Source organism: Callorhinchus milii, unplaced genomic scaffold (assembly GCF_018977255.1).
Source record: "Callorhinchus milii isolate IMCB2004 unplaced genomic scaffold, IMCB_Cmil_1.0 Scaffold2, whole genome shotgun sequence".
NCBI lineage: Eukaryota > Metazoa > Chordata > Chondrichthyes > Chimaeriformes > Callorhinchidae > Callorhinchus > Callorhinchus milii.
In genome coordinates this window covers 22412091-22435324 of record NW_024704743.1, presented here as the reverse complement: position 1 = coordinate 22435324, position 23234 = coordinate 22412091, and the positions used below count along the sequence as shown (strand labels likewise).

General features: G+C 46.5%; 2 protein-coding genes across 2 annotated transcripts; one reads left to right on the top strand and one right to left on the bottom strand.

Moving 5' to 3' along the window:
- Positions 1-1165: 1165 nt before the first annotated feature.
- ggct (gamma-glutamylcyclotransferase) lies at positions 1166-7667 on the bottom strand. Its single transcript, NM_001292376.1, is given in 4 exon segments — positions 1166-2418; positions 3130-3268; positions 3448-3590; positions 7440-7667. Coding segments are annotated over 4 exon segments (681 nt in total). The 5' UTR covers positions 7653-7667; the 3' UTR covers positions 1166-2232.
- A 219-nt stretch (positions 7668-7886) lies between these two features.
- Positions 7887-21289, top strand: rp9 (RP9 pre-mRNA splicing factor). Its single transcript, XM_007889705.2, has 6 exons — positions 7887-8089; positions 11475-11505; positions 13283-13412; positions 16032-16123; positions 19189-19250; positions 20985-21289. Exons 1-6 carry the CDS (start codon positions 7938-7940, stop codon positions 21160-21162), a joined length of 645 nt encoding a protein of 214 aa, XP_007887896.1. The 5' UTR covers positions 7887-7937; the 3' UTR covers positions 21163-21289.
- The last annotated feature ends 1945 nt before the right edge of the window (positions 21290-23234 follow it).

Sequence of the window (23234 nt, the reverse complement as noted above, 5' to 3'; positions counted from 1 at the left end):
TTGGTGATTGAGAAGAGGAGCTTGGGGTTGTCCTTGGCTTCCAAGATTGTCTTGGGAGTAGAATGACAATTTAGTGGAGACAAGGGTGGAGTGGTAAGATTCGATAAGGTCCAGCCAAATCTGCCGATGGACTGTTAAGTTGGATTTGAGCAAGGTGCGTTCACATTACGCAGGTGTATGTAGTGGCTAATTGAAGAGTAATCTAAATACGTTAGATGTCATAAAAGTAAGGTACTGTATTTGATAAGGAGAAAATAAATCACCAACTGGTATTTGTATATTTTGGTACTATTTTTAGGGAAACAAATTGGATGACCATTTTTGCAAGAAAGTCAAAATAATTCTAAAATATGAATATAATATTCATAGTATCAAAAATATTTTAAAGACAGAATTAACTCTCAAATGACACCGTATTCAAAAGACTTACCAATGCTAAAGGTCTCTCTCCAAAAGAACTAAAATGTCCATGGACACATTATAATGTACTACATTATAACTTCCTTAAGATAATTCTTGAACACTGAAAAAAAGGCATAGTTTAATGTTTATTATCAATAAGGAAAAACAGTAACTGTTTTACTATTATTAAAATAATTCGTAATGATTCGTATCATCTGTAACTAAACATTATTAAAAATGTTAATGTATTCTGATGAAACAGTTTAGGCGTCAGGTTCGACCCCAATTATCCTTCCTCCCCCACATCCGGTCCCTTACCAGCACTGCCTTTTTCCACCTCCGTCGCATTGCCCTGCACCCTACCTCTCTGACCTCCTCTCTCTCAAAACAGTACCCGTTGCCTCCGTTCCTCCGGGTCTGGCTCCTCCTCCTCCCCCGAGTCCTCCACTCCACCCTCGGCGGCCATGCCTTCAGCCACTATGCCCCGAGGCTCTGGAACTGCCTTCCTCACTCCCTTCATCTCTCTCCCTCCCTTCCCATTTTAGGTCTCTGCTGAAGCCTTTTCTTTTCGACCGCGCCTTTGGTCACCTTCCTCCCCCTCCCCCTGGCTCGGTCCTGGGATCCGATATTGTAAAGCGCTCTGAGACTCCGTCCGGCGTGGAGGGCGCTATATAAATCCAAGTTGTTGTTGTTGTTTCCAATAAATTGATGAAATAAACTGCTGTGGAACAAGTAGTGAGTAATAAGCTGATGACAGACTTTAGTTGATCACTAATTTAATTCTATTTTACTCAGTTTTTGATAATCAATGAAACAATAGCTGAAATGACCGATAAGCTGCCAGAACCAGTGAAACTGGTAAAAGTAACCATGAAAATATTGCAGAAAATAAACATTTCAAAACAGAAGATCTATGCATTACATGCTTGTGCACAATTCCATTTCCAAAATGTACTCTTCATTATACCACATATTTCTAGTTTGCAAATCACCCACAAATAAACTACTGTAAATTACAGCCTGTTAAGCCGGACACATCGGGGATATCTGTTTTGTCTGGTTAAGAGGTGTCCGAGGTTAGCTGAAATACCATTCCTGCCCAGCAGAGTGCTGCCGACACCGTATAATAATATGTAATAATGTTGTTTTGCTTGAAGCATTGTTAACTAACCAAACAGGACACCGAGTATTTTAACCCCGGAATGAAAATACTGTACTCTCACAGAATTCAGTGAAATATATTTATTTTGTTAGGCTGCAAAATAACTTCACGCCAGCAGAGGAGCAGCGGTGGCTCCTCCTCCCTCCCACTGCCGTTCCCACTGGACGGGAAGGGGACCAATTGGTGCTGCACTGAGGTGGTTGACAGCCTCGGAGGCGGCTGTGAATGTTTGGGCTCGACCCATTCACAAGTGGCTCAGCTGTCAATCAATCATCATTTCCCTCCTTTATTCTTCCCCATTTCTCCGCCCCCCCACTGATTGACAGCCCAACTCCACCCGCTGGTGAAAGGCTGGAGTCCGTTGTCAAACAATCTTAGACTCCACCCATCTCTATCGTGCAGCCCCTCGTGGCTGATTGGAGCCACTTGACATACAGTGGCGACCAGCGTGCCATTTTGACCGGAATAACCAGATTTTTGTCCGAATTAACTGGCATATTTAAAACAGGTAAGGATGCAAGTGAATCGGGGCTGACCGTTATGTTTGAGTTAACCAGCGTCCGTCCGCCTAAAGCTGATTTCATTGTACTTCATCTCTATAAAAATTGCACTTCTCACAAGAACAGCCTCAAAGCAAATTCAGCGCATTTAAAATATCCAAAATTCTACTACAAAGAGACTGCAACTTTCCCAAAACTAGTGAGAGGATTTAGATTGTTTTTTACTTGATTTAGCATCTCTTTAATGTCCAATATAAATGGTGTTGTTCCGTTATAACTGTTAGTTTCTATGTCAAGCAGCTTCTCCACATATTCAGCAGGCAGCCCATTTTGTTTTGCCCCTGTACAAATTACCTGAAATAAAAGAAAAGCAAATATAAATTACCATTGCTGTTGTATGTCTTTCTGGAACTTTCTTCAAATTAATGGATGCCCACAGTTCACACTAGCAGAATGCATCTATTGTGAAAAGGAGTTTTCCCATTTAAAATAAAACATTAGATACTGAATACCACAAATTTGCAAACTATAGTCGCTGTTAATCCAACAACAACAAACTACATTTGTATAACGTCTTTCACGTTTGGGGACGTCCCAAGACATTCAGGGATTTGAAGATATTGGCAAACAGCTAATTCTGGTTTGCCAATACTGCATTTAACAATACTTTGTTAAAGTGAGGCTCCGCCACTGTTAAGCACTCTGAGATGCTACCCTGCGTGGAGGGCATTATATAAGTGCAAGTTGTTATTGTATTTTCAAACCCCATTAAGGGATAATCACCACAAGAACACAATCTGAGAAACAGAAGAAGTAAAAAGTCATTGAAAGAATCTTGTGAAAGTTTAAAACTGGTTGCTGGAGTGAAGTTCTTTAAAAGGTGATATTCTTTCTGTAAGGATTTCTGGTACAGGCTTTTCAACAAGGATTTTGGAACTGGTTGTTCTGGAAGGATTACTGGAATTCCATCAAAATTAGTCTCAGAGATCCACACAAATTCATGGGCACAAACATCAGCAAATTTGGGTTTTAAAATTAAATACGGGAAGAAAATGTGGTATTTACCTCTTTGTAAATCTGTGATGGAAAGGAATAATTGGAAACATTCATCTGATAGGACCGGCACAGTTGATCTTCTCCTGGGCTTATTTGCTTAATTATTACCTCTATTGGATTGTAATGCCCATCTGGTACACCTTCTTGTCTATAGGTGAAAGAGGAATTAGAATTTATGAATCAAATACACAGAAGTTAGTAGCTTCAGTTAGTAGTGGTTTAGGAAAGCTTCTCCCGTAAAGTTTCTTTAAGGCAGAAGCTTTCAAATTTAGAAACTTAGTGTTTCCAATTTTTTTTCCTCTCACTCCATTCAATTTGTGTACTCACTTATCCAGAGAGTCAAGCTCAGAAAGGTTCAGGCGCCAAACAACTCCCCACACTTCATCTTCAGAGCTACGGACAATGGTGGCTGACGCTCCACCCCATCTGCTGTAAGTGTTATTGTGAATTCCAAATGCAAGTTTGTAGCCCTGAAGAAAAAAAAATGAACTGCACCAAAACAATACACTTCACATACTTTGTACGCAGCAATACTGAACATTGGAATCTTTACCGTTGTTGACCACACAAATCAATTGGGAAACAAGTTAATTTTCGACTGTGCCTTCGGTCACCCTCCTGCCCCAGCTGCCATCCATTCTCCCCAACTCGGGCCCGAAACAACAACAACAACTTGGATTTATATAGCGCTCTCCATGCCAGACGGTATCTCAGAGCGCTTCACAATAACGGATCCCGGGGCTGAACCAGGGGGAGGGGGAGGAAGGTGACCAAAGGCGCGGTCGAAAAGAAAAGTCTTCAGCCGAGATCTGAAAATAGGAAGAGAGGGAGCGAGGCGAAGGGAGTGAGGAAGGGAGTTCCAGAGCCTCGGGGCGTAGTGGCTGAAGCGGTAGAGAGGTCCAGGAAGACGAGGAGGCAGAGGGAGCCCTGGTCACAGATAGAGAGGATGTCATTTGAGACTTTCACAAGCGCATTGATTGATCAGTGCCTTGGGACATCCTCTCGACGTGAAAGGCGCTATACAAACGCTGTTGTTGCTTCTGGTCCCTCTCCTGCCCGACGTCATCAACCTCTCCTTGTCCACCGGTTTAGTTCCCACCCCGCTAAAAACAGCCGTCATCACCCCCATCTTGAAAAAAACCTTTCCCTGGACCCATCCCTTCTCTCCAGCTACCGCCCATCTCTAACCTCCCATTCCTCTCCAAGTTCCTGGAATGAGTCATTGCGTCCCAGCTCTGCTCCTTTCTTTCTCGCCATTTCCTCTTTGAACCCCTCCAATCCAGCTTCCGCGCTGCCCATAGCACAGAAACAGCCCTGGTCAGTCACTAATGACATTCTGAACATCTGTGATCAGGGTTCCCTCTGCTTCCTTGTCCTCCTCGACTTCTCTGCCACCTTTGACACTGTCGACCACCCCATCCTCATACACCGCCTCTCCTCTTTACTTAATCTTCGCGGACCTGCCCTTGCCTGCTTGTCGGCCTTCCCAATTCCTCCCTCTGCAGGTTGCAGATAATCCAGAACTCTGCAGCCCGTGTCCTCTCCCGCACCAAACTTTGTGACCCCCATCTCCCCCATTCTTTCCCGACTCCAATGGCTCCCTATCCTTCAGAGGATCCAGTTCAAGATCCTGGTCCTCACCTACAAAGCCCTCCATGGCCTCGCCCCACCCTACCTCTGCGACCTCCTAACCCCCTACTAACCCACCCACTCCCTCCGCTCAGCCGGCTCTGGCCTGCTCCACGTCCCCTGACCCACCCGCCTCACCATTGGCGGGAGAGCCTTCAGCCACTCTGCCCCCAACCTCTGGAATTCCACCTCCCAATCACTCCGCCTCGCCCCCTCCGTAGCCTCCTTCAAGTCCCGCCTCAAGACCCTCCTCTTCGACCATGCCATCGGCCACCCCCCTTCCCCTTCTCCTCCCGACCCCAGCTCGGGTCTGAAATGCTGTACTCCGTCCAGCGCCTTGGGACGTCCTCCCGACATGAAAGGGGCTATACAAGTGTAGTCTTGTTGTTGTCTCGGCGACCTGAAGCATGTCCCAAGGAGCTGGACAGTTGAGGGTGTGCACCTGAACTGGTGGTTGGATTTGAGAAGGGTGTAGAGGGGTGCAGCCAACGGGGGGGTGGGGTGGGGTGGGAAGGTGACCTAAAGCGTGACAGCAGGACCCACTCCCCCCCCAACTCCCCGCTCTGACAGCAGACCCACTCCCCCCCCCAACTCCCCGCTCTGACAGCAGTACCCACTCCCCCCAACTCCCCGCTCTGACAGCAGACCCACTCCCCCCAACTCCCCGCTCTGACAGCAGTACCCACTCCCCCCAACTCCCCGCTCTGACAGCAGTACCCACTCCCCCCAACTCCCCGCTCTGACAGCAGTACCCACTCCCCCCAACTCCCCGCTCTGACAGCAGTACCCACTCCCCCCAACTCCCCGCTCTGACAGCAGTACCCACTCCCCCCAACTCCCCGCTCTGACAGCAGTACCCACTCCCCCCAACTCCCCGCTCTGACAGCAGTACCCACTCCCCCCCAACTCCCCGCTCTGACAGCAGTACCCCACTCCCCCCAACTCCCCGCTCTGACAGCAGTACCACCCCCCCCCAACTCCCCGCTCTGACAGCAGTACCCACTCCCCCCAACTCCCCGCTCTGACAGCAGTACCACTCCCCCCCAACTCCCCGCTCTGACAGCAAACCCACTCCCCCAACTCCCCGCTCTGACAGCAACCCACTCCCCCAACTCCCCGCTCTGACAGCAGTACCCACTCCCCCCAACTCCCCGCTCTGACAGCAACCCACTCCCCCCAACTCCCCGCTCTGACAGCAGTACCCACTCCCCCCAACTCCCCGCTCTGACAGCAAACCCACTCCCCCAACTCCCCGCTCTGACAGCAGTACCCACTCCCCCCAACTCCCCGCTCTGACAGCAGTACCCACTCCCCCCAACTCCCCGCTCTGACAGCAGTACCCACTCCCCCCAACTCCCGCTCTGACAGCAGTACCCACTCCCCCCAACTCCCCGCTCTGACAACAAACCCACTCCCCCCCAACTCCCCGCTCTGACAGCAGTACCACTCCCCCAACTCCCCGCTCTGACAGCAGTACCACTCCCCCCAACTCCCCGCTCTGACAGCAGACCCACTCCCCCCAACTCCCCGCTCTGACAGCAGACCCACTCCCCCAACTCCCCGCTCTGACAGCAAACCCACTCCCCCCAACTCCCCGCTCTGACAGCAGACCCACTCCCCCCAACTCCCCGCTCTGACAGCAAACCCACTCCCCCCAACTCCCCGCTCTGACAGCAGTACCCACTCCCCCCCAACTCCCCGCTCTGACAGCAAACCCACTCCCCCCAACTCCCGCTCTGACAGCAAACCACTCCCCCCAACTCCCCGCTCTGACAGCAGTACCCACTCCCCCAACTCCCCGCTCTGACAGCAAACCCACTCCCCCAACTCCCCGCTCTGACAGCAGTACCCACTCCCCCCAACTCCCCGCTCTGACAGCAGTACCCACTCCCCCAACTCCCCGCTCTGACAGCAGTACCCACTCCCCCCAACTCCCCGCTCTGACAGCAAACCCACTCCCCCCAACTCCCCGCTCTGACAGCAGTACCACTCCCCCCCAACTCCCCGCTCTGACAGCAAACCACTCCCCCCCAACTCCCCGCTCTGACAGCAAACCACTCCCCCCACTCCCCGCTCTGACAGCATACCACTCCCCCCTCCCCCGCTCTGACAGCAAACCCACTCCCCCCAACTCCCCGCTCTGACAGCAGTACCCACTCCCCCCAACTCCCCGCTCTGACAGCAGTACCCACTCCCCCCCAACTCCCCGCTCTGACAGCAGTACCCACTCCCCCCACTCCCCGCTCTGACAGCAGTACCCACTCCCCCCCAACTCCCCGCTCTGACAGCAGTACCCACTCCCCCCAACTCCCCGCTCTGACAGCAGTACCCACTCCCCCCAACTCCCCACTCTGACAGCAAACCCAATCCCCTCCCAACTCCCCGCTCTGACAGCAGTACCCACTCCCCCCCAACTCCCCGCTCTGACAGCAGTACCCACTCCCCCCCAACTCCCCGCTCTGACAGCAGACCCACTCCCCCCAACTCCCCGCTCTGACAGCAAACCCACTCCCCCCAACTCCCCGCTCTGACAGCAAACCCACTCCCCCCAACTCCCCGCTCTGACAGCAAACCCACTCCCCCCCAACTCCCCGCTCTGACAGCAGTACCCACTCCCCCCAACTCCCCGCTCTGACAGCAGTACCCACTCCCCCCAACTCCCCGCTCTGACAGCAGTACCCACTCCCCACCTTCAGACAGCCCACGTTGACTTTCACGGCCGAGGGGTTGTTGAGCCGGAGCCTCTGCTGCAGCAGGTTGCTGCCGTAGCTGAAGTACAGGAAGCTGGCTGGGTGGTCGGGGCGGCCGCCGTCCAGGTCGGTCACCATGGCGACCAGGCCGAGCAGCGCTGCCAGTGGCGCTCGGGCCCATCGGCCGGTGACTCGACCGTCAACGCTTCCCATCGCTCTTTTTTCGATGGCGTTTTTTTGGTGTGTGTGCGGTACGTCACGTCCGGTGCAACAAACCCCACCCCCCCCACCCACTCAGTGTGGCCGAGCGCGCGTGAGGGGGGGGGGGGGGAGGCCAGACCGGAAGTTATTGTCTTGGACGCGCAGCCAGCATGGGGCGGGTTTGCGCCTGCGCAGGACGGTACAGTGACGTAGAGCAGCGCGGGGCGGGACGGGGGGCGGGGCCGGGAGGGGAGGGAGGGAGGGGGAGCGGTGTGAGGGAGTGGGGGGTTGTGGGTAATGGCCGAGAGCGAGAGGCGGTCGAAGCGGCGCAAACGGGAGGAGAAGGAGCCCGACGGGGAGCGGGAGAGGGACCGGGACCGGGACCGGTACAAGAAGAAGAAGAAGCGGCTGCACCAGGAAGTGAAGAAAATCAAACATGTGGAGACGTTGTAAGAGCAAAAAACAAAAATAAATCCCGCGTGAGGGCAGACGGGCACAAGGCGACGGGTAAACGGTCCGACAGCGCCGCAGCGGCCGCCCCTCCCCCCGACCCCCCCACCAGCAGCCCCTCCCCCCACCCCCCCACCAGCAGCCACTCCCCCCGACCCCCCCACCCACCAGCAGCCCCTCCCCCCACCCACCAGCAGCCCCTCCCCCCCACCCACCAGCAGCCCCTCCCCCCACCAGCAGCAGCCCCTCCCCCCACCCACCAGCAGCCCCTCCCCCACCCACCAGCAGCCCCTCCCCCACCCACCAGCAGCCCCTCCCCCCCCCTCCCCCACCAGCAGCCCCTCCCCCACCCACCAGCAGCCCCTCCCCCCCACCCACCAGCAGCGCCTCCCCCACCAGCAGCAGCCCTCCCCCCACCCACCAGCAGCCCCTCCCCACCCACCAGCAGCCCTCCCCCCACCCACCAGCAGCCCCCCACCCACCAGCAGCCCCTCCCCCCACCCACCAGCAGCCCCCCCCACCCACCAGCAGCCACTCCCCCCACCCACCAGCAGCCCCTCCCCCACCCACCAGCAGCCCCTCCCCCACCCACCAGCAGCCCCTCCCCCCACCCACCAGCAGCCCCCCACCCACCAGCAGCCCTCCCCCACCAGCAGCCCCTCCCACCCACCAGCAGCCCCTCCCCCCACCAGCAGCCCCTCCCCCCACCAGCAGCCCCTCCCCCCACCCACCAGCAGCCCCTCCCCCCACCCACCAGCAGCCCCTCCCCCCACCCACCAGCAGCCCCCCCACCCACCAGCAGCCCCCCCCCACCAGCAGCCCCTCCCCCGCTCACACAACAACAACAACAACAACAAGCAGCACTGGCAGCTATCGTGTTTTGCCCACAAAATATCACAGTCAATTCACTTTACAGCATATTCCGTGAAGCGCTTTGAGACATATTACTATTATTATGCTATAGCGCCCGTCACGCCAGGAGCCTCACAGAGAGCTTAACGCCTATAACGCAAGATCATAAAGTCGATTCAGGTGATGGTGACCCTTTCGATCTCATCCTTTCAAAACACACACCTTGTCTTTGTATCATAGCTTCGAGCTGCTTAAAGTGCTCCGAGACGATACCACCCCCACCCCCCCCCATGAAGGGTGCTGTAGAAATATGAGTTGTAATTATTGCCATCTGGATAAATACTTGCATGTACTTCCTGGTTCCATTGGAAAGTCCAGAAAGGGGGATGTCATTTGCCTGTGCAGCTGATACTGGTGATGGTTCCCCCACTGGAGCTAACCACTCAAGTTCTCTGCTCTTTTTCGAGTTACTCACATTTTTGGGGGTTACCTGGGTGTTTGGCACAAGCATAAACCCATTACGGTATTTAAGAATATCCAAATCATACTGGGAGTACCATGTATGTATGCCTATCTAAACATGGACATTTCCCTGTCTGGAATAGAAATGTACAATCTCGCCAACAAGGGAGCACCCTGCCTTATCTTATTCTGGAGAGTATTGCCCGCCTTGGTTGGGGCGAGGTAAGCGGGGTCTCCTTGGCAAAAGAGTGTCGGGAATGGACCAACCCTGTGTGGCTGTCTCAGCAGTCCAGTTCCCAAGCCAGTTGCCAACAATCGCCCAGATAAAATTAGTCACTCACTCCATGGCTGTTTGTGGGGTGTTGGTGTGCGCAAATTGGCTGCCACATTCGCCCACAAAAAACAGAGTCAGTACACTTTACAGTAAATCCTGTGAAGCGCTTCGAGACATCTTCGTGACATGTCACCCAGCTAATCAAAAAAATTCCACTGATTTTATTTCTGACCAGTACACAACTCCAAAACCTTTTCAAAATCCTGTTCCTTGCACTGTGCAGCATTACCCAACTTACAGTGTGACCAGGATACCTATTCTCTGCTTCTGTAATTACTGTGTGATCATAACCAAATTCCAATACTTTATCTTTTTTTCCCTTGATACAAACGGTTTAAGATTGTGTCTCAATCCGTGATACATGTCTTAATTTTTTGTGAGTATGTATTTGAAATAGATTTGCTATAATTGTGTAGGTTGGTTATTGGGGTACTAATCTTGGAGTACCAATTTGGCCTTGGAGTATGCTCATTTTTCTTGAGTTGGATGGTCACTAGTGGCTCCCTGCTTTACTTACAACTCCAACAAATTACATTTGTATAGCACCTTTCACATCAGGAGGACGTCTCAAGGCGCAGAACAGTTAGGAAAACACACCCGAGCTGGTGGTTAGGTGGAGGGTGGAGAGGGTAGAGGTAGGAGGGTGACTAATGACACGGTTGGTTGAGGGAGGGGAGCGAGGTGGAGGGACTGTGGGATTGAGTTCCAGAGGGTGGGGACAGAGAGGCTGAAGGCGGGTGATTTGAACCAGGGCAGAGCCCACTGAGAGAAGGGGCAGACATGTTGGTAGGGGGTTAGGAGGTCACAGAGGTAGGGAGGAGGGCTTTGAAGCTGAGGACCAGAATCTTGAACTGAGAGATGGGGAGCCAATGCAGTCGGGCAAGGATGTGGGTGATAGAGTCGCAAAGCCTGGTGCGGGAGAGGACAAGGGCAGCAGAGTTCTGGATGATCTGCAGCCTGTGGAGGGAGGAGTTGGGGAGGCCGACAAGCGGGAGTTTGTGTTAGTGGCTCCTGGATGTGACGAACGTGATACAACTGTGCGAAAAGAGCAAAAGGAGAGTTTAGTAGAATTTTCTTTCACTCTGAAAGTTGTTGGAATGTTGAAATCCCTGCCAAGTAAGGCGGGAGAGGCAGAGCCCATGCGGGTTTCCAGAGGGAAGGGCAGGTATATGAAAGGAAGAGGCTTGGAGGGGTATGGGGTTAAGGCATGGCAGTGGAAGTGAATGAACAATTTGCTCTGAAAGCCGGTTCGTATTTGATGGGCTGAACTACCCCCTTCTGCGTTGTAAATTTCTATGCTTCTAAGATAAACAATGCTGCTCTTTGATTGATATTTTCAAAATGGGGATCAGTGTTTTCCCTGTTCCTTCAGTAACTACCTTTCTGTGTTCCTGAGATGGTACTTCTGTCATAGTGAAGCAATTTTGCCAACTCGGCCTCAACAAATTCTGCATTGATTTGGTAGTTTTTAGTAGCCAAGTCTTGAATACGTGAGAAAGGAGATACTCTGCCAATCTTGTTCCTTAATGCTGAAACTTGTGCACTGAGTCATAGGACATCCCTTTTCATTAATATTCAATTTGGTTGCAAATTAATTTGTTTCTGTCTCTTAATTGCAAAGTCTGAAGCCAGGTAAATTTATTAAAGGGGAGGACAAACTGGTGCAAAGCAACAGCAATTGAATATTTCTCATGTGAGCTGTTTAAGAAATGTGAATTTTTTTATTTCTTTGATAGTTACGAGAAGCCACCTCCAGGCATGGTAAAGGTTAGTAGTCAATCTAATTATTGCATATCATTATTATCGTTGGTTTCACTTGTGCTTTATGGTCCTCTCTGCACCACACATAGTCAGCTGTTACTGGCTACTAGGGTAGGAACCTTTTGCGAAATGTGTCTTGACTTAATTTGAATCAAATTTCAGCAGAATCTCAAAAATTATAAGGTGGTCCTAATTGACGTCTTTCAGTTGTCTATTCTTCCTGTGCCTTGGGTATTGAAATGGTTGTTGAGACAACATGGGACCGGATATTTAGTGAAGGTCAATCTTCCTCTTTACAATAATGTTCTGACATTTCTGTCCAGTGATTCGGACAAAGAATGCCCTTCAGCCCATTTGATCTTATCTGTCTTCAATGCCAACCGAATTGTTTTCCTTTCTTTGCTATTCAAGACTATTCAAGATACTGAAGGAAATATTTCTTGGTATCGGTCCTAAAGTTCTTTTTTTGAGTGATTATAGATGAAAGCATTTGGTACAAAATGTCTGCTCCTGGAAATGCTTTCATCCATTTCGAGGGGGGAACTAATCAGATTATCAAGTCGAAATGTGTTGAAGCACTTCACTGAGTATTTTTTGCAATATGTAATGACAGGTTACTTTTAGAGTTCACAATTAAGAGAAAAGCAACTTTTAAAGTTATATCAGGGCAAAATTTTAGCAAATCATAAAAGCGTATAAGAAGTTCCTGGGCAGAAATGAGAGCATTACATTAAGTCTTAGATGACACTTCAACAACAACAACAACAAGATTTCATTTATAGAGCGCCTTTCACGTTGGGAGGACGTCCCAAGGCGCTGGACAGTTGGGTCGGGACCTGAGCAGGGGGAAATGGTCAGGGTGAGGGGAGGGAAGAGAGGGAGGGAGCGAGGAGGGGGTAGAGAGTCGAGAGGGGAGCTGAAGGCACGATTGAAGAGATAGATCTTGAGACCGGCCTTGAAGGAGGAAAGGGAGGAAGCAAGGCGAAGGCACTTCAATGCAGTGCTGTCTTTGTTGGAGCTGCTGTCTTTCAGATAAGATGCTAAACAGAGGTTCGGTCTGCCTGTTCAGGTCGATATTAAAGATCTCGTAGCACTATTCAAAAATAGAAAGGAGTTCCTCCAGTGTCCTCACCATAAGTCTTGCGGATATAATTGGTCATTGACTTCATAGCTGTTAATATGGCATTACAAATGGGCTGCTGTGTTTTTGTCTACAAATGCGCAGACTGTATCCCAATTCTTCTTCTTGCTCCTCTTATGTGTGTAACAGTTGGATGGGAAAGGTCAAGATCAACCATGATGTCCTCAAAATTTCAGCAGTTATACGAGGAAAAAGTGTATATTAATTTAAGGAGGGTCTAAAGTCCTGTAACTCAGTGGTTAGAGCACTCGACTCACAAGCGAGAGACCTGGGTTCGATTCCCAGCAGGGTGAAACCTTGGGCAAGTTTCCTTACTCCGCACACCTGATAATACTCCCTCAAGCAAAAAAACAATAATAAATAGGTCACTTCAATCCACGACTGTTTGTGGGATACTGCTGTACGCAATTGGCTGCCGCGTTTCGCCCACAACTATACTGTCAATTCACTTTACAGTATAGTGTGTGAAGCGCTTTGAGACATCTCAAAGACATGATAAGGTGATCTGTCAACTGCAAGGATTATTATTATTGCATCCAACTTAATGGGAGTCTTGGACTAGCCAGAAAAGTGTTTCTTATTACTGATATAATTTAAAGACAAACACTTAATTTATAAATCAACCTGTTTTTGTTTGTTCAGGAAGATGATGATAAGCCTGAAGACTGTATCCCAGATTTGCCAGGCAATGAAGGAGCAAGAGACTTCCTGGCACACGCTCCTACCAAAGGACTTTGGATGCCACTGGGGAGAGAAGTGAAAGTCATGCAGTGTAAGCAGAATTTTTAAATTTCTATCACAATGAAAACAAATCAGAAAATTAAGAACATATCTGCTCCATGAAACAGTTCCAGTAATAAAATGGGAAATACTGGAAACATTTACTAGAACAGTTGACTGAAATTATTACAGCCCAAAACAAGAGTAAGGAAACCAAAATGCAATGATTTCTAATGTGATTCCTATAAAGATTCCAATAAAGAATTCGAGTCTCAAATGGGAACTCCTACAAATGGGGATTCCTACAAATGGGGACTCCTACAAATGGGGACTCCTACAAATGGGCACTCCTACAAATGGGCACCGCTACAAATAGGCACTACTACAAATGGGCACTCCTACAAATGGGGACTAATACAAATGGGGACTCCTACAAATGGGCACTGCTACAAGTGGGCACTCCTACAAATGGGGACTAATACAAATGGGGACTAATACAAATGGGCACTCCTACAAATGGGGACTAATACAAATGGGCACTCCTACAAATGGGGACTAATACAAATGGGGACTCCTACAAATGGGCACTCCTACAAATGGGGACTAATACAAATGGGCACTCCTACAAATGGGGACTAATACAAATGGGCACTCCTACAAATGGGGACTAATACAAATGGGCACTCCTACAAATGGGGACTAATACAAATGGGCACTCCTACAAATGGGGACTAATACAAATGGGCACTCCTACAAATGGGGACTCCTACAAGTAAAGGGAAGTTCGTCCCACTGACCGATCCGCAAGTATATGAAAGCACAGTTTCTGTAGTTTGAGTCCCCGTTCAGCAAGAGGAGTTTGTATTAAGAAATCCTGTTAGAAATCATTATTTTAAATCCCATTGTTGACGAGCCTTGACAGTGTTCATTCTAATTTGGTTATTTGAGCCGCATGCAAGCTGAGCACAGTGATGCCAACGCACAAAACAACTACAGACAGGTTATGGTTAGAATCCAGGAATAGGAACCTTGTTGAAATTTCCCCTTCCGAAATTAAGACTTCTACCACTGACTCGGTGCAGACCAGAATTCTAACACTTGATCTTGAATGGCCTTGTGCTGCACTTGTTTGTGCTTTTATTTATGCCGTCAGCAACATAAAGTTGTTTTCTTTTGCGGGGGTGGGGGTGGGGGGTAATTGAAGAGGCTAGTGACTTGCTTTTAATCTCACAAAATGAAGAGAAGCTGCAATGTGACCAGTTCAAAGCTTTTCCACATGTGACAGAAGGAAGTTAAGTTGAGAGGGAAGAAGGCTGGATAAATAAAGGACAGCTGAGTTGCAGTTTTAAATGAGTGAAGTAGTGGCAGAATCTAAAAGAATCCACAGAGGAAAACCGATGTTGAAGTAAGGTTTTTTTTCCCCCATGGGATCTGTATTGCAAATCTTCTGGAGCACTGATTGATCTACAATCCTGTCTCACTGAATTGTAGAAGAATGTAATAGGTCATGCATTACTTAGCATTATGTAAACATTAAGCGAGAGACCTGGGTTCTATTCCTAGCAGGACGAAATGTTGAGCAAGTTTCCTTACTCCACATGCCTCTGTTTACCTAGCAGTAAATAGGAACCCAGTTGTTAATCGATTGGCGGATCGCTTTTCCGGGGATAATAATCCCCCCCCAAAAATAATAACTTGGTCACTCAATCCACGACTGTTTGTGGGACACTACTGTGCATCAATGGCTGCCGCGTTTCACCCACAAATATAGTCAATTCACTTTACAGTATATTCTGTGAAGCTCTTCGAGATGTCTAGAAGACATAAAAAACGCTATATCGAATGCAAGGATTATTATTATTAAGAGATCAAAATATGGGCAGCTCCAATGGCATCATGGGGCTGATAACAGATTAGGAGCTGGCTGGTTTGCAGGTCTCAGCTGTATGGGAAGGCAAAATTGGTCATGTCTTTCCTCAGGTTAGGGAGGGAAAAAACAAACAGCAATTCTTCTTCTTGCTCCTCTTTCGCACCCTCTTATGTGTGTAACAGTTGGATGGGAAAGGTCAAGATCAACCATGATGTCCTCAAAATCACGCGGCGTACTGACACTCAATCCCAAGGCTCACACTTGAATAAAAGGCATTGGGATGGGTACCGAAGGGCACCCGTGGATCTGCACCCCGGGCATATGGCAATGAAGACAAAATTAGAAAAACGATTGGACACACCATATTTATATGTGAAAAAAAAACTTTGCTAGTTTGTATTTTATTAGAAATCTAAAACAGCCCATGTTCAAACCACATCTCAACTGTTCCTTGATTTAGGTCTGTAAATTCTTTCAATGTTGGCCTGAATTGGCCACATCAGCAATGCACAACAAAGCATGTTACTGTGATTTTGTCTGGAACACCCTTCCTCTATCTCTCCACCTTACCCCCTGCTTCCGTATCTTCAGGTCGGGCTTGATCTTCTTCTTTGGTCACCTTCCCCCCAACTCAGCGTCGTTCTCCGTCACTGTCGAGCGCTCTGGGATGCTAAACCTGCATGAGGGAGCGCTGTATAAATGCAAGTTGTTGTTGTTGATTCTTCTGAGCCATCTTAGAAGTTGTACCAGGCCAAATGAGGACAAATGGTTATTGATACTGTTTTGGAATGTTGTTTCCAGGCTGGAGATGCAAACATTTTGGACACAGAACTGGAGATAGAGAATGTCCATTCTTCATCAGTGGAAATCAAAAGTTAGAGCATTTCAGAGTAGTAAGTCGGAACAGATTTTATTCTCTCTACTTTTGAATGCTTACACTAGTCTTGAGGTTTGTGTTTCTGAAAGGACGCATAATATTTCATTCAAAATAAGCCTCTCCTGTAGCCTATGGAACAGTAAGAATATATGTGTGTGTGTACATTTAAATTATATTTTGTTTATTATAGCCCTATTGGATTGTCTTCTTTATAGCATGCATTTGGTTATAACCAGGGCCAATAGAAAATTGAGGAAATATTTGCCAAATTTTGCGAAAAGTTGGGGGGTTGATTGGTGCTAATGAGAGGCACATTATCGCTCCCTCTCTGTGAGTTTGCTCTAAAGGAAAGTGACGTTGGTGATAATCAGACAGCCTGTAAGTCGGCCATTTATTTTCATCAAGAAGCTAAAATAGTCGATTTCCTGTCATAGCGATGCCGCCAAGTTACTTCCTGATTTACACATGCTATATTTCTTGAAGCTACACCATCCCCGGTACCACTCAAGCAATTTTGCTATCGTGCTTTTTTGTATTTTATAGTCTAAGCTAGATTTCAAGTCCAGATCCCAGGAGTGAAAGCATACCATTTAAATTCTCCCAATCCTTGCAGCTGATTCTAAAAGGATTTGGATTAAAGGGACAAGGTGGAATATGGAACATTGCCCTTTGCTCACTATAAATCCATTTGATCTGAGTAGACTCAAAATCCTCCAGCAGAGATGAGCAGCATTGATTAATTTCCCAGAGGTCTGTTCGACAGTTTCAATCATAGAAAACCTATCAGTTGGCAAATGAAAAGGTCGCATCATGATGATCTGGTCGGAAATATTTTTCCGAAAATAGTATTTAATCAATAAGAATACAGTGGAAAATCTGACCAGAGCCTGCAAGTTGGCACAAAACAGGAACAGGCTGGGAATGTATTTGTAGTTTCGCTTTCACTCATAATGGTGGTTCTACTGGTAGGCATGAACTAGCTATGTCACATATTTGCAATAGTTGCTCTAACATTCCTGCATGTTGTACTCTTTATTTTATGACATTCAGTGGTTTACTTAGCCACTTAAGCACAAATGCTTCCTTTTGGAATTCACTTTGATACCAACGAACTGAAATCAAAATCATAGAGTGCATGAAATTTGTTGGACTCAAAAAATAAATCATTTTACTTTGATTTAGTTTCTGGTGCTTGTGTTGATGAAAATTTAACTATTTAAATGAGTCTGAAGCTGATACTAAACCTTTTTCTGGTGTTTTGATTTTCTAAAATTTATTTTAAAGAATATTTTCTCTTTCATTCCCCTCCCGTTTGCATTTTTCTCCTGTTAGATTACTTTCCTTTATGCAATATAGTATTTTTGGGGATCTGCCGGTTGTTTTGAGACATGCGGCGGAGCCCATCACCATGCTTTAGTATCCAAGCCAGAATGAAAATTTCATGTATTCCACCTATGAGTGAGAAGAATCCCTGCCCCTAGTGACTGGTTTGCCCTTCCAAGTCCTGCCGATGAGCCAGACAGCAGTGCCCTGAAGCCAGACTTCAGAACACTGCTGTCATCAGCAGTGCCCTGAAGTACTGCAGACCCACCTGGCTCAGGAACTTGGACTACTGACACAGCCACAGAGGATTGGCTCGATTCTGATGATCCGTTGTCAAACATGTCACCTTGGAGCAAGTTCAGCTTCAAGGAGACCCCACTTACCTCGTCTCTGTAATATAAACCCAGCACTTCTTGAAATGAGTACAACTAACACTGGGAGAAGCAAACAACAACAACAAGATTCCATTTATAGAGCGCCTTTCACGTCGGGAGGACTTCCCAAGGCGCTGTACAGTTGGGTCAGGACCCGAGCATTGGGGAAATGGTCAGGGTGAGGGGAGGGAAGGGAGGGAGCGAGGAGGGGTAGAGAGTCGAGAGGGGAGCTGAAGGCACGGTCAAAGAGAAAGGTCTTGAGACCGGCCTTGAAGGAGGAAAGGGAGAAGGCGGCGAAGGCACTGGGGGATAGAGTTCCAGAGCCTCGGGGCTGAGAGGCTGAAGGCCCGACCACCGATGGTAGGGCGGTTGGGGCGGGGGATGTGGAGCAGACCGGAGCCAGAGGAGAAGACAGCATGACATTAGAGGCAAATGGACTGTCAAGTTTTCAGAAGGTGAATCTCATGAGGATTGAATATCGTTTCTGTTTACTGACTATGGGTTCTACCTGGGCAGGCTTGAACTGATTTTGAGTGAGAATAGAATTCCCAGTGTAGCACTAACCTGACTCTCCTTCCTGGCACAATGAGAAATGGTGATCTCACACTGCTGGTGTGTAGGTCATGTCTGAATTTCTGGTTGAAGACCATCTTTAGGAAAGAACAAAAGACAACTGGGTTCTGCATCCACCCTAACATATAGCTGGTGTGAAAGTGTTTGATGCTAATATTCTGTACCAGAGTAGAAAAGTAATCTATTTATCTCCACTGATATCCCTTAGTTTGATGAGTGCAAAACAAAAGCTCTCATGTAACTCTGATGGCCCAGTACAGCAGTAAGTACAGACCAGAAAGGCATGGCATCAAATTCAGGTCTGTGCTGAGTTGACTGAACATTTCTTAGGCAGTTACTTTTGACCTCAGTACCTTCTTGAGTTATGTAGAGGAAAATCGAACTGTTTCCAATGAGTAACCAGAGATCTTTGCTGGAAGATGCATGTGTAAGACTGTTAGATGTATCGGCTGTGACTGCTATTCCCATCCCCTCACTGTCAAATAATGTGCCAGTATTCACTCTCAAGGCACATACATGAATGATGGCCACTCAAATGATGTACTGGCACAAGTGCAACTGGCACTTGTGGAACAGTACCCCAGTAAATAGAAAAATGAGGCAAAAAACACTTTCTGAAGAGGGGAATCTTAGACAAAAAATTGGATTTCACTTTTCTTTTAATAAAAAGGCTTTGCTGGTTTCTGAATGCCCCAAAATATTCACCTTCATGACTAGAAGTTGTAAAAAAAAGTCAAGGTAACATCATCGTACATGGTATTAGGCTTTATTACCAATTTTATTCCATTAACATAGTGTGTTCCTTCACTAGGCACATGAGGATCCCATGTATGACGTCATCAGAGAAAACAAGCGCCATGAAAAGGAAACCAGGTGAGTACCAGTGACGACAACAGCAGCAGCAAATTACATTTGTATAACGCCTTTCACGTCAGGAGGACAGGCAAAGTGACAAAGAGAACTTGGTTCTGTATCCACCCTGACATATAGCTGATGTGAAAGTGTTTGATGTTCATATTCTATACTAGAGTAGAAGAGAATTCTATTTATCTCCATTGATATCCCTTAGTTTGATGAATGCAAAAATAAAAATTCTTATGTAACTCTGATGTCCCAGTACAGCACAATGTACAGACCCAAGAGGTACAATATTGCCACCATAATGAATGTGAACATGGTGACTATTGGGGTCTAAAATATGGTGATTTCTAATATGTTGCCCTAATAAGGAAATCATAAAATATGACTTGTGGAAACTCATGGGCTCTCATACAGTACTTTCACAGTGGAGTTCCCATGATTCAGCCAGACCCACTTCCAGTTACACAGAATTGTCTACACTCAACTTTCAGGATTAAGGAATCCCATTTGAAATTGGAATATTGGATGTCATTGCCATTTTAATTCCCAGATGTATTGTTGCATCTCTGTTTTTCCCCTCCCCAATTCCAGGGCCAATTCTGTGTGAAAGATGTCAGACTCCTTTGATTGGATTGTTATCTGAACAGTGTTTAATGTTGCATATGAGATTGGTTTGGCAGCAATGTGAACAAAATTGCTTTTTGCTCAATTTTTTCTATATTCTGGCGGTTGTGGAATCAACCCCACCTTGGGATGTAAGGCAACATTGGCAGAGCCCCTTCCTCAAGCAATAAAAACCTGCCCAAGAGTAGATTCTGTCTTGGTCTGTACTTAAACTGATTCCAGACAGGTTTAATGGACTCCTATATTACCTCTAGTATTCTCTGACTCGAGGGAGAATCAACCTTGTTTTAAGTGTACTTGTGGACACGAGGATGTGGTCATTCATTTCCTGGTTGTGGGACATTGCTGTGTGCAAATTGGCTGCCGCATTCACCTACAAATACACAGTCACTATTGCTTCATAGTAAAATCCTGTGAAGCATTTTGAGGCATCTTGAAAGCACTATAAGGCGCTATGTCAAATGCAAGGATTACTATTATTATCATCATTGTTAAGCATTACTTTTTTCTGAGATGCATTGAATGTTCAGGTGATTTTGTGGAATAGCTCCGGGCCGCTATGGTGCCTGAAGGGAGCTATATCAATGCAAATTGTTGTTCAATAAACTCACATCATTGCAGTGAAATGATTAAATATAATGACTTCTGTACAAGCTTTAAGCTTCTTTGTCAATTTTAGTGTTTCAATTTGGATCAGAAAAAGTCTGTCTGTAGTTTATTCACCAACTATTAGTTTGAGTGGATGCAAGTTGTGTGCAACTGACGTCCACTAACTACAGTCGGTCTGCAGTACACAATTTAACTGTCCTTTTGCCAAGCATTCAGTTATGCAAGCTGTGAGAGCGCATGTGATCTGCAAATTAGCCTCTTATTCAGCATTTGTATTCCAACACAGCTGGAACAAATCGTCCTGCCCCACTTTATGAAAGCTAAATGGATTCACTGGTGGGTGATAAACGTACAGATTTACACTTGAAATGAGCTAATTATTTTACAAAGTGCCAAGAATTCAATTTGCTCAATTTACAAGCCTCCTCGTGATGTGACGGGCGTTCTATACATTTAAAATGTAAATATAAAATTTTAATTGTACTGTCAATTTAAATATTTTTCTTTTTCCAGGATCCAACAGCTAAAGCAGTTACTGGAGGATCCCACATCGGACAGTGGGAGTTCCAGCTCCTTGGAGTCTGACGACAGACACAAAAAGAAGAAAAAGAAAAAAGAGAAGAGAAAGAAAGAGAAAAAGAAGAAAAAAAGGAAACACAAAACACGCAAATCAAATGACAGCTCAGATTGAGGTGAAAGGCAAGAATCATAAAAGAACTGTCATGAACTGTAGCTGAGGCGAAAAGTGAGTGCTTTATTGGGAACAGAGGAACAGGAGTAGGACATTCAGCCCCTCGAGCCTGTTCCACCATTCTATAAGATCACGGTTGATCTGTACCTCGACTCAAATTACCCGCCCTTGCCCCATATCCGTTGATAACCCTATCCTAACAAATATATATCCATCTCAGTCTTGAAAATGTGAATTGATCCAGCATCCAAAGCCTTTTGGGGGAAAGAGTTCCAGATTTCCACTGCCCTTTGGGTGAAAAAACATCTCCTGATTTCACTTCTAAATGGGCTAGGTTCTAATTTTAAGATTATGCTCCCTTGTTCTGGATTCCCCCACCAATATTAATGAATATGGGAGTTTCTTTCAGCAATTCCACAAACTGGAATTGTTTTCAGAAGGAGAGAAAATAAATTAAAAACATCAACCCGGGGTTGACGTTACTTCATAAATTGTGGTAACTGCATGTGCTTACTTTTTGAAAGTTTGTTTAGCAGTAATGACATTTATTTAAATGTGTTGCACATCTACGGTACAAATAGTCCTAAATAGAACCCGTTGCCTTAAATGACACTTGTGCAGAGAAATAGCAATGAAAATATAATAAATTCCTAATAACTCGTCACTCCAAGGGAACATGTCTCAGGTTCAAGTTAGGCATATGTATAAATACATTAATAAATGTAGCTGGGATATTGAGAGCTTGATGACTTAATGGTAATGAGCCAGGGTTGAGTGATCAGGTTTTTACTATAAAACTATATTTCAAACGCAATGGTATCAGAATACCAAAATAACATTACAAAAGTTTAATTTTGATAAATTTGAACAGCACGTATTGCAAATAAACCTGCTAAAAATGTTTTAAATTGTATATATTGTAAGGCAACAGTGATATGTTACAAGTATGTCCGTTTCTGATTCAGTCACGATTTAAACCTTTCCTGCACGCGATTGCACGCGATTTGTTGGGTGACACTGTTGTATAATATAACCATGAGCTAATATATCCTTTTAGATACGAGAAAATTTGTTGTGTTCATTTTGTTCTGATGGGTATGATGAACATGTCTTTAATCGCTGAGGATGTTTTTATAAATTCTTAAATTGCACAAAAGAAATTTATATTTGAACTGATTTCACTGTTCTTCAGGTTACAAAAGTGCCCCATCTTGTGAGAATAGCATTGCTTAATGACATGGATATTTATCTCCGTTTCTATGGTGAATCAATGAGACAAACCTCCGAAAGTATTTTTATCCAGCATAAAAATTCTCTTGCAAAGAGCAGATCATTCATTAAATATAACTTAACATAGAAAAAACACCAACCTAAGTACCCACAACTATTCAACCATCTGTCCCTTAAGGAACGCTATTTTATTCAGAATCTGTTTCTTGATGTTTGCCTGTGTAGGCAATTGACATGTTTCAAGTCATTGATGTAACTGTTTTACAGCAAAGAGTGTCCTTCTCTTGAGTAACTTAACCACTATTGCTGCATATGATGAAAAACAGAATGGCTATTAAGGTGGGTAATCCCATCAGGCCTGCACCAAACTAGACCAAATTTCTAGCTTGGAACTGGATTTCTGAGACTGCCTCAGAGGGTTGGCTCAATTCCGACATTCCGTTGCCAAACATGTCATCTTGGAGTCAGTTCAGCTCCAAGGAGATTCGACTTAACTCCCCTCAAAGAAAATAGTCACTAATTGGTCATTTGCCAAGGGCAGGGTTTGAGCCCTCACTAAGTGGTTGGCATGTACCAGGAACTCCCGGCGAATTTCCTCACAGCTCAGTATGAAATCCATGGGAGCATTATTACCATGCATATCATTTCCAATTGAACGATAGTTCCATTCCCACCACCAACAACAAATTGCATTTATATACAACACAAAATTATATTTATATATCGCTGTCGGGAGAATGTTCAAAGACGCTGGACAGTCAGGGATATATTGCTTTTCATGTCGGGAGGATGTTCAAAGTGCTGAATCGTCTAGGGTTTGCACCTGAGCTTGACATTGGATT